An 11,179-nucleotide genomic window follows, 5' to 3' on the forward strand; every position below is an offset into this window, starting at 1 on the left:
GGTGCCTGAGGGGCAGGTTTGAGCTTTGTTTCAGGCTAGGAAATGTATTTATTAAAACTGCACTGTGACACTCACGATGCTCACTCACCAAACACGCTCACCCAGTGTCACACACAGCCCTCACCCAGCACCCAGAGCCTGCCCTGACACACACAGCCCTCACCCAGCACCCAGGGCCTGCCCTGACACACAGCCCTCACCCAGCACCCAGGACCTGCCCTGACACACAGCCCTCACCCAGCACCCAGGGCCTGCCCTGACACACGCGGCCCTCACCCAGCACCCAGAGCCTGCCCTGACACATGGCCCTCACCCAGCACCCAGGGCCTGCCCTGTCTCACACGGCCCTCACCCAGCACCCAGGGCCTGCCTGTCACACACGGCCCTCACCCAGCACCCAGGGCCTGCCCTGACACACAGCCCTCACCCAGCACCCAGGGCCTGCCTGACACATGCAGCCCTCACCCAGCACCCAGGACCTGCCCTGTCACACGCAGCCCTCACCCAGCACCCAGGGCCTACCCGTGACACACGCAGCCCTCGCCCAGCACCCAGGACCTGCCCTGTCACACGCAGCCCTCACCCAGCACCCAGGGCCTGCCCTGACACACAGCCCTCACCCAGCACCCAGGGCCTGCCTGTCACACGCAGCCCTCACCCAGCACCCAGAACCTGCCCTGACACACGCAGCCCTCACCCAGCACCCAGGGCCTGCCTGTCACACACGCGGCCCTCACCCAGCACCCAGGGCCTGCCTGTCACACACGCGGCCCTCACCCAGCACCCAGGGCCTGCCCTGACACACGGCCCTCACCCAGCACCCAGGGCCTGCCCTGACACATGCAGCCCTCACCCAGCACCCAGGGCCTGCCCTGTCACACGCAGCCCTCACCCAGCACCCAGGGCCTGCCCTGACACACGCAGCCCTCACCCAGCACCCAGGACCTGCCCTGACACACGCAGCCCTCACCCAGCACCCAGGACCTGCCCTGTCACACGGCCCTCACCCAGCACCCAGGGCCTGCCTGACACACGCAGCCCTCACCCAGCACTCAGGACCTGCCCTGTCACACGCAGCCCTCACCCAGCACCCAGGGCCTGCCCGTGACACATGCAGCCCTCACCCAGCACCCAGGGCCTGCCCTGACACATGCAGCCCTCACCCAGCACCCAGGACCTGCCCTGACACATGCAGCCCTCACCCAGCACCCAGGGCCTGCCCTGACACACGCAGCCCTCACCCAGCACCCAGGGCCTGCCCGTGACACACGACACTCACCCAGCACCCAGGGCCTGCCTGTCACACACGCGGCCCTCACCCAGCACCCAGGGCCTGCCCTGACACACGCAGCCCTCACCCAGCACCCAGGGCCTGCCCTGACACATGCAGCCCTCACCCAGCACCCAGGGCCTGCCCTGACACATGCAGCCCTCACCCAGCACCCAGGACCTGCCTGTCACACGCGGCCCTCACCCAGCACCCAGGGCCTGCCCTGTCACACGCAGCCCTCACCCAGCACCCAGGGCCTGCCTGACACACGCGGCCCTCACCCAGCACCCAGGGCCTGCCTGACACACATGCAGCCCTCACCCAGCACCCAGGGCCTGCCTGACACACATGCAGCCCTCACCCAGCACCCAGGGCCTGCCCGTGACACACACACGGCCCTCACCCAGCACCCAGGGCCTGCCTGACACACGCGGCCCTCACCCAGCACGCAGGGCCTGCCCTGACACACGCGGCCCTCATCCAGCACCCAGGACCTGCCTGACACACGCGGCCCTCACCCAGCACCCAGGGCCTGCCTGACACACAGCCCTCACCCAGCACCCAGGGCCTGCCTGACACACGCAGCCCTCACCCAGCACCCAGGGCCTGCCCTGACACACGCAGCCCTCACCCAGCACCCAGAACCTGCCCTGACACACGCAGCCCTCACCCAGCACCCAGGGCCTGCCTGTCACACGCGGCCCTCACCCAGCACCCAGGGCCTGCCCTGACACACGCGGCCCTCACCCAGCACCCAGGACCTGCCTGTCACACGCGGCCCTCACCCAGCACCCAGGGCCTGCCTGACACACGCAGCCCTCACCCAGCACCCAGGGCCTGCCCTGACACACGCAGCCCTCACCCAGCACCCAGGGCCTGCCTGTCACACGCGGCCCTCACCCAGCACCCAGGGCCTGCCTGACACACGCAGCCCTCACCCAGCACCCAGGGCCTGCCTGTCACACGCTGCCCTCACCCAGCACCCAGGGCCTGCCCTGTCACACACAGCCCTCACCCAGCACCCAGGGCCTGCCTGTCACACGCTGCCCTCACCCAGCACCCAGGGCCTGCCTGCCACACGCGGCCCTCACCCAGCACCCAGGGCCTGCCTGTCACACACAGCCCTCACCCAGCACCCAGGGCCTGCCTGTCACACACGCGGCCCTCACCCAGCACCCAGGGCCTGCCTGACACACGCAGCCCTCACCCAGCACCCAGGACCTGCCCTGACACACGCAGCCCTCACCCAGCACCCAGGGCCTGCCTGACACACGCGGCCCTCACCCAGCACCCAGGGCCTGCCCTGTCACACGCGGCCCTCACCCAGCACCCAGGGCCTGCCTGTCACACACGCGGCCCTCACCCAGCACCCAGGGCCTGCCCGTGACACATGCAGCCCTCACCCAGCACCCAGGGCCTGCCCTGACACATGGCCCTCACCCAGCACCCAGGGCCTGCCCGTGACACACGCGGCCCTCACCCAGCACCCAGGGCCTGCCCGTGACACATGCAGCCCTCACCCAGCACCCAGGGCCTGCCTGTCACATGCAGCCCTCACCCAGCACCCAGGGCCTGCCTGTCACATGCAGCCCTCACCCAGCACCCAGGGCCTGCCTGTCACACATGCAGCCCTCACCCAGCACCCAGGGCCTGCCCTGACACACGGCCCTCACCCAGCACCCAGGGCCTGCCTGACACACGCAGCCCTCACCCAGCACCCAGGGCCTGCCTGTCACACGCTGCCCGCACTCTTGTTTTCCAACACCTCTGGGGCCCAGCTGCCCAGCTCTCCGTGTGGTTTCATCACCTTCACTTTCACAGAACACATGAGTTCCCGGCCATCACGCAGCTGTCAGGTGATTCTTACCACTACAGATATCTCACATGACACAGGGTTTGCACCTTCCTGGCACCAAAGCCACAGGCTGTCACTCGACCTTGTGACATGAAGCCCCAGCCCCTGCCGGGCATCTGGGCTTGACCCACACAGCTTCCCGTAGTGACTCCAGCCTGCAGGACGGCCTCCATCTGTTTCCAGCAGGGGCAACGAACAGGACACAGGCATCTTCCCACACCTAAATCAAGGGCTTGACAGGCTTGCTCTGGCCACTCGCCACTGGGAGGGATGGGGAGGATGTAGTATTGGTACGCTGCCTTGTTAATTGGCAACGCCTCTGCACAAGGACATAACCGCCATAAAAATATAGTTCAATGTTTCCCAGTAGTGCAAGTGTCGCTACTCCCGCTGGCTTTTGGTTATTTGCACAAAGTATCTCTTCCTTCAGTTTGGGCTTGAGATCCATTTCATGAAGTTCAAGTGTAGCTTTTCCTGCTGACGTTCAGTTGTGGGCACAAAGTATCCATCCATTCTCTCACTCTCAGTCTCTGTCCTCACAGGGTTGGTGAGTAACTAGGCAGCCTACAGTTGGGGCCATGTTTCCTTATCCGGTCAGTGGCTCTCCATCTTCTAACTGGAGAGTTCAAACCAGCTGCTTCAGGCTTTCTGGTGGGGAGGAAGGGCCATTCCTGCCGTGCGTTCTTGTTCTGCGGTTGTCTCTGCTGTCTTCTTCCCCTCCTTGATTACGTGGTGGGCTGCTGGCCTTCTGTGCCGATGAGCCTTTCTGTGCCTTGGGGCCTTTCTCTTTTGAGTTTGAAAAGTTGCTGCAATTCTTGCTGATTACCACGGAACTGACGTGAAGATTCTTGGGCACGGACAAATACTTTGAATTTTATCTTCCCCCCTCACAACTTATATTTTTGTCATTTTGAGTTACATCCTTGTGTATTGTGTGTTCTTAAGTACTTCTAGCTGCAGGTACCTTGGTCATTTTGAACTTTAACCTTCATCATAGTGATTTGAGAGAATTATATAGAATGGTTATGGTCCTAGAGAAGCATGAGCTTGATTATAACTCAGTAAACACATATTAAATTTGCCCCTAAGCATGAGTTTTACACCTCATGTGCATTTGTGAGGTAATCATTGTCCACAGGAGAAAGTATCTGTTTATTTTGGCTCAGATATGCACACAGCACAGAAGTAAGCAGGCTTTCCACAGGCCGGGCCCCAGGGCCTTTGTGGCCAGTCGATTTTACAGCTCAAAGCTGAAGGGATACATGGGGAAGAGTTAGGTGCAGGTCCATCAGCCACAGGCTGAGCCACCCAAGCCCAGAGGCGGTGCCCTGTGGTCCAGCCCGTTGGTCTCCAGTGTCCTTCGCTGGGCAAGTCACTTCACCTGCAGGCAACAGACACAGGGAGGGTAAGCCGTGGTCCCCAAACGAGCAGAGGTGGGGTAGGAGAACGGGGTCCCAGCACTTCTGTCAGCCCAGGCCGCTCCCTGCCCCGGTCAGCCCCAGGGCCCGCTCAGCCCCAGCCAGGCTACCTTGAACAGGGTCACGGTGGTGCTGTAGAAGAGGCTCAGGAGGAAGAGGACGATGAAGGTGGAGGCCGTGGTCCAGAGGTTCTCGAAGCCCTCCTCCTCGGCGCTCACCTCTCCCTCTGTGAGGGGGCACACAAGGAGGGTCAGAGTGCGGTGGAGGCTCGCGGGGCAGTAAAGTCGGGTGCAGGCTGGACGCCTGCCTGCTACCTGCCCGAGGGCTGGAGCGTCCGGGCCAGTCTGGAGGAGGCCTGGCCAGCACAGGACGGGCTCCTTGAGCGCTAGCTGGACAGAGGAGAGCATGGCCAAGCAGCGGCAGGCAGTGAGCCCTGGGCGGCAGACAGAGCACGAGAGGCGCAGCACGCGGGCGCGGGTGCAGGAAGCGCGGGCTCAGGCAGGGGCTCTGCTGTGTCCTGCTCTCTGTGCGGGGCCCGGAGCCAGGGCCGCGGGCCGCGTGGCGGCTGACACGCTGAAGCCCCTTGCTTTGGGACGGGGCAGATGGAGATGGAGATGAGGCTGCCCTGTTCCCCCTTCCCGGCCAGCACTCTGACACCTGCTCCCCAGAGAAGCAGAGTCCCCACGCATGCCTGTCGCTCCCCTCCCCGCAGCCATGGCTCCGGGGCCGGGGGACGGGAGATGAGCGTGCTCGGCAAGGCCTCTGCCTGGGAATGCAGGCTACTGGGGCAGCTGCAGCTCAGCCCACAGGGCCGAGCGCACGGCAGGGTCTAGGGGCCACCGCAGCCAGGCAGCGTCTGGCGGGCACGTGGCCCTTGCCGGGTCTCTGTCTTCCCTCCCTGTCTCTCCTGGGCAGCTAGCTTCTGCAGCCGGCCTGGGAAGCAGGGCACATGCGCTCAGACTGGTCTCCTGTGGCTTCCTACTAACGGGGAGCAGCCAAGAAGAGCAGGCCTGGACCCCGCTCGCTCTGTTAGCATGGTCCCCCACACCTGGGGTGGAGGGGCCTGCTGCCTCCACCTGGAGCCCCGGCAGGTGGGCACGCTGTGTCCTCGGGCACAGAGGGGGCTTTCCTAGAAGCTGCGGTGGCTCAGCCCTGGCTTTGAGCCCTGGGCTTGGACCCAGGGACGGCGCCCCGGGTCAGAGGCCAGGCTGGGCTGGGCTGTGGAAGTATGACTGCAGAGAAGTATGACAAGCAGAGCCGTGCGGGAGAAGCCCTGAGCCAGCACAGTGCAGCAGAGCGGCCCTGCGGGTGTCTGTGCGCCTTGTCTGTGCCCACGTGCGCACGTGTTCCTGTGTGCAGGACTGTGCACACACTGCATCTCTGGATGCATGCATGTTTGTGCTCCCATGTCTGTAGTCTGTGTTTGAGTGACTGTATTTACTTTTGTCCTGCCTCTGTTTGTGTGCACACATGTGTGTAGGTGTGCATGCAGCCATGGGGATCAGAGCCTGCCAGTGCTTGTGTGCACACATGTGTGTAGGTGTGCATGCAGCCATGAGGATCAGAGCCTGCCAGTGTTTGTGTGCACACGTGTATGTAGGTGTGCATGCAGCCATGGGGATCAGAGCCTGCCAGTGCTTGTGTGCACACGTGTGTGTAGGTGTGCATTCAGCCATGGGGATCAGAGCCTGCCAGTGCTTGTGTGCACACACGTGTGGTGCCTGCTCATGTGTCTCTTCCTGCTCATGAGCATTGTTTGTTGAACGCATGAGTCCATGTGTGTCCACTCGTGTCCCATGAGCCATTGCATCTCTCTGCTTAGGAATGCATGTTTGCACATGTGCACACATTTACACGTGTGTGTGGCTGTCTGTGTTTCCGTGTGTGTGTGTGTTGCCACGTGCTTCCGCGCGGGGCTCCGTGTGTGCATGGTGTGGGGTGCACGGGCCCTTCCTGAGGTCACACAGAGGCAGAGCAGAGCCAAGAGGGAGGCGCTCTGCAGGGGGTGGGCACCGCCCGCCACCGTCCCCGCAGGCAAGAGCACTGCACACTCAAGACCAGCATCTTTTGAGAGGATCGTTTTATTTCTGCTTTATAGAAGGCATCGCCTCACGGCGGGCGCGGTTAGATGCATGCACGCACACAGAGCCCCCGGCCCCAGAGCCTGCCTGCGGGGGCGGCAGGGTCAGTAGCAGGTGTTGGCTGTGTCGGACAGGATCAGGGACACGTTGTACAGAGTGGGTTTACCGGAGGACTTGTCCACGGTCCTCTCCGTCACCATGTATGGCAGGGCCTGGTGAGCCACGACGCAGGTGAAGGTCTCCCCGGAGTTCCAGTCCTCCTCGGACACTGTCAGGAGGCTGTGGGTGAAGTAGAGGCCTGGGGCCTGGGGCTCAGGCACCGGGGCGCTGGTCACGTACTTGTCCTCGGACAAGGGCCGCCCCCTGTGAAGCCACCGCACAAAGACGTCCGGGGGAGAGAAGGCCTTCACCAGGCAGCTGATTGTGGCTGACTCCCGCAGGGCCAGCTGCTCCCGGGCTGGGGGCAGCAGGTACACGGCGGGCGGGTGCTTGGCCACATCTGTGCGCAAGGAGACGGTGGTGAGTCAGGGTGGGCACAGGGCAGCCTCCCTCCCGGGGCCCGGGGCGGGGCCCGGACAGGGGCGGACTGGAGCCTGCCTACCTCTGTGCTTGAAGATGGTCTGCTTCACCGGCGAGGGCAGGTCCGCGTGGGTCACGGTGCACGTGAACCTCTCCCCAGACTCCCAGTCTTCCACACACACGCTGGCCTCCCCCGTGACGCTGAACGTGCCGTTCGGGTGGCTGCTGAAGTCTTTGGTCTCGGTGCTCAGGGCCTCGCCGCTCTGGCGTGTCCAGGAGATGTTCAGGCTTTCATAGGAGCCCAGGTCTGTGACCAGGCAGGACAGCCTGGCTAACTTGTTGAGGAAGATGTCAGCAAAGGAGGGGGCTGTGGTGAAGACTTGGATGTCTGTGGACGTAACTGTGGTCAAGAGAACACTGCTGTCAGCACTGGGTGCCAAGTCTGGGAAGGGCTTTGCTTCCTCCCCAAGAGTAGCAGCTGCCTTGCTGAGTCTGCCCGGTCCTGTTGCAGGGCGACCCTTGTCCCTTCCCGGGCCTCCCTCCCCCGCTGTCCCTGACCCTGCTCTCACGCTTGACCACGCTGTGCAGCCAAGTGTCAGGGAGCAGAGGGACATGTACGGCGGAGTCTGCCATGCCTGAGTGTGCGTGTGTGCGTGTGCACGCGCGTGTGTCCATGTGTACCCTGGCTAGGACCTTGGGCACTGGACTCAGGGAAAGTCACTCACCAGCATTGCACATGGATGACACATTCTTCACAAAAGTGAGTCCTTGGTGATCCACACGGCAGGTGAACACGCTTTGCCTGAGCCACTCGAGCTCGGTGATGGTCAGCTGGCTGGTGACGCTGAAGGTGCGGGGCTTGGACTCGGCGGTGGCCTCTGCCCTCACCTCTCCAGTGGTGAAGCCGGACGTCACAGGCCGTCCATCTCGTAGCCAGGACACTGTGATCTGCTTGGGGCTGAAGCCTGTGGCCTGGCAGATAAGACTGGACTTGCGTGGGCCGAGGCCAGAGAAGGCGTCTCGCGGTGGGATGAACACGGTCACATTGGGGGGCTGGTTTCCAACCTCTGCAGCGGAGCGGGAGGCATTAGTGGGGTCTGGTCCAAGCCCCGCCCACTGCACCCGGACCAGCTTCCGCACCCACACTGGGGAGGGGTCGGCTCTCACCTGAGAGAGGCACCCCAAAAGAGCCCTGAATGTTTGTATTTTGCATGTTGTCCTGTCTTTTTGTTTTTGTTTTTGTTTTTGTTTTGGGTCTGGTCGTGGGGCCTGTACTCTGGGCCTGGGTGCTGTCCCTCAGCTCCTCAGCTCCAGGCTAGCGCTCTACCCCTAGAGCCACAGCGCCACTTCTGGCTTTTTCTGCTTATGTGGTGCTGAGGAATCGAACCCAGGGCCTCGAGCATGCGAGGCAAGCGCTCTACCACTGAGCCACCTTCCCAGCCCCTGTTGTCCTGTCTTGAAGTATAAGGCCCTGTACCTCTGTCTGATCAAAAGAGACCAGGGCTATTGTTTTCACCTATACTCCCCCATCTTCCACCCCGTTGATCAAGTTTGTGATTGAAGCCTCCATTGTGACCTTTTGTTCTCATCCACTGAATTCTTCAGCTCCAAGAGATTTGTACAGGTCAATGAGGATACCTACCTCTTTCATTTCTTATTCAGATTCTGAGTTCTTTTCTTGATTTCAGTGACGTTTTTATACCCTCCTGTAACCCACGGTTTAAGGTCATTACTTTGAATCCTTTTCAAGTATTTCACGCTGGCAAATGTGTGCATTTTCTGAGAGGTTTTCAATGCTCTTGCTTTCTCGTGCTTCTTCTGTGACTATGTTGCTCTCCATGTGTATGCAGTTAGCAATCACGCATAAACCAACCCGCTACAGCTTTGCTAAGCAGACAGATCTTCCCACGCCTGGACCTGGGTGTCTGTGGGGTGAGTGCATGCGCTTGGCCCCGGGTGTGCTCCCCAGAGGACTCTTGGTCCAACGCCTTTAGTATAACCCTGCTCAGCCACATGAAAGTGCTCTGCGGGGGCCGAGGCTGTGAGCCCTGGGGCACAGTGGACACAGGGTACTGAGCTCTTTTTCAGGGGGAAGAGCCTTCAGAGCTGCAGCGGCTGACTCGGGGCCGCTCGGCTGCAGAGTCCTAACTGTGGACTCTCCACACGGCGCTCCTGCTAGCACTGCTCTGGAGGTGACAGGCAGGAGCAGCTCCAGGGCCAGCCCAGCCCTGGGGCCTGCAGACGCTGGAGGCAGCAGCGAGGCTCCTCTGCTGTCCAGAGTGGAGGCCGGGGCGCTGGCCTCTCAAATGACGTCTTCCGCGTCTTCACGGTCTGCCATGGGCTTCCCTGGAGGTCTGGAGGAGCCCCCGACACAGCTCAGAGAGGCAGAGCTGGGTCTGCTGTGCCAGGAGCGTCCGTGCTGGCCCCTCCCTCAGCCTGTGCTCTGCGATGAGAGCTTGTCCTGCACTGGGGAGGGCTGGCCTGGCCTCCTCTGCCTCCTACCCGGGCCGGCCTCACCCCCCTCATGGGGCGGCCTCACCCCCCCCTCGGGCCCGGCCTCACCCCCCACACAGCCCCAGCCTCACCCCCCACACAGCCCCAGCCTCACCCCCCACACGGGGCCGGCCTCACCCCCCCCACGGGCCCGGCCTCACCCCCCACACGGGGCCGGCCTCACCCCCCTCACGGGGCCGGCTTGCTCCAGGTGGTGTGCAGGCCTCAGCTCAGTGCCTGTTGCTCAGCTCGGCTCTGGGTTAAGCACCGAGGTGAGCAGTCCCGGAGGGCGGCCCACAGGAGGCAGCCCGGGTCCGCACGGGCTACAAGGAAGACTCGCTGAGAGGCCGAGTTCTCACCTGTGTGGCTGGTGGCGGGGGAGGTGGGTCCCCTGGCCTCCGCAGAGCCCTTCTCTGCTGGCGCAGGGACAGTGGGCGCGGGGAAGACCTTCGAATTCCCTGAGTCTGAAATCAAAGGAGCCGCGGCGGTGCGGGTGAGAGAGCGGAGAGGACTGAGGAGCCGGGCTCTGCTCCCACTGGTGGCGCCGGGAGCAAGGAGACAGCGCCCGGGCGGGAGCGTGGCAGGAGGAGCGGAGGCCTGCAGAGCGACCGCTCTCAGCTGCTGCCTTGGCCGGGCCGCCTACCTCCCTGCTCCTGTGGAAGCCATCCCCGAGGAAAGCATGCAGGCGCTGGGCGCATTGGCAGCAGAGAGGGGCGAGGGAAGGTCAGAAGGAGCCGCCAGGGGCAGGACCGGACACGGGGGCCAAAGGGCATGGCCAGATGGCAGGGCCAGGGAGAGGGTGGCAGAGAGGGACAGCTAGAAGGGAGGGGGCATCAGGAGAGGACGTGACAGGAGGGGCAGGCAGAAGGGAAGGGAGAGAACGCAGGGCCGCAGTGGACAGACAGGACAGACAGCCAGGGACGGCGGGGCCCAGGGCGAGACCACAGTGCCCAGCACAGAGGGAGGCTCCATGGGGAAAGTCAAAGGAGCAGAGCGGTGAGCGCAGGAGGGGGAGGGCCCCCAACAGGAAAGGCCTCCTGGTGGTCCAGGGCTGCGCACCTGACTTTTGGAAAGTCTTCTTTATTGTTGTGTTGGCCCCTTCGTGGTGGACAGTGCACGTGTACGGTGTGTTCAGGTCCCACTGTGAGTCCGGAAAGGAGATGCGGCTGGTCAGGGTGTAGAATGCCCCTTTCTTTGTGGACGGGAAGGTCGTCTGATTTATGTTCTGTGCTGGCTCCCAGGTGACCGTCAACTGCTCTGGGTAGTACTCGGTCACCAAGCAGACCAGGTCCACATTGTTTCCTGCTGGTGCTTTGCACGCTGAGGTCATGGGGAACACGCTCGGGGCCTTGGCGACATCTGCAATGCAGACAGTGAGGTGGTGAGGGCTGTGGGCAGGGCGGGCCTTTGAGGTGAGTGAGTGGGAGGAGATGGGGCCCGGCGAGGATGGGGGACCAGTGAGGATGGGGCAGTGAGGATGGGGCAGTGAGGATGGGGACAGTGAGGATGGGGACAGTGAGGATGGGGACCAGTGAGGATGGAC

General features: G+C 62.9%; 1 gene segment (V, D, J or C); it reads right to left on the minus strand.

Moving 5' to 3' along the window:
- Window positions 1-4,264: 4,264 nt before the first annotated feature.
- On the minus strand, window positions 4,265-10,992 carry LOC138806697 (Ig mu chain C region membrane-bound form-like). The segment is given in 7 exon segments: window positions 4,265-4,506; window positions 4,654-4,769; window positions 6,791-7,123; window positions 7,226-7,543; window positions 7,869-8,210; window positions 9,996-10,100; window positions 10,696-10,992. Coding segments are annotated over 7 exon segments (1,494 nt in total).
- Window positions 10,993-11,179: the final 187 nt, after the last annotated feature.

This window comes from Dipodomys merriami, unplaced genomic scaffold, assembly GCF_024711535.1.
Source record: "Dipodomys merriami isolate MVZ:Mamm:240054 unplaced genomic scaffold, mDipMer1.0.p SCAF_406, whole genome shotgun sequence".
Taxonomy (NCBI): domain Eukaryota; kingdom Metazoa; phylum Chordata; class Mammalia; order Rodentia; family Heteromyidae; genus Dipodomys; species Dipodomys merriami.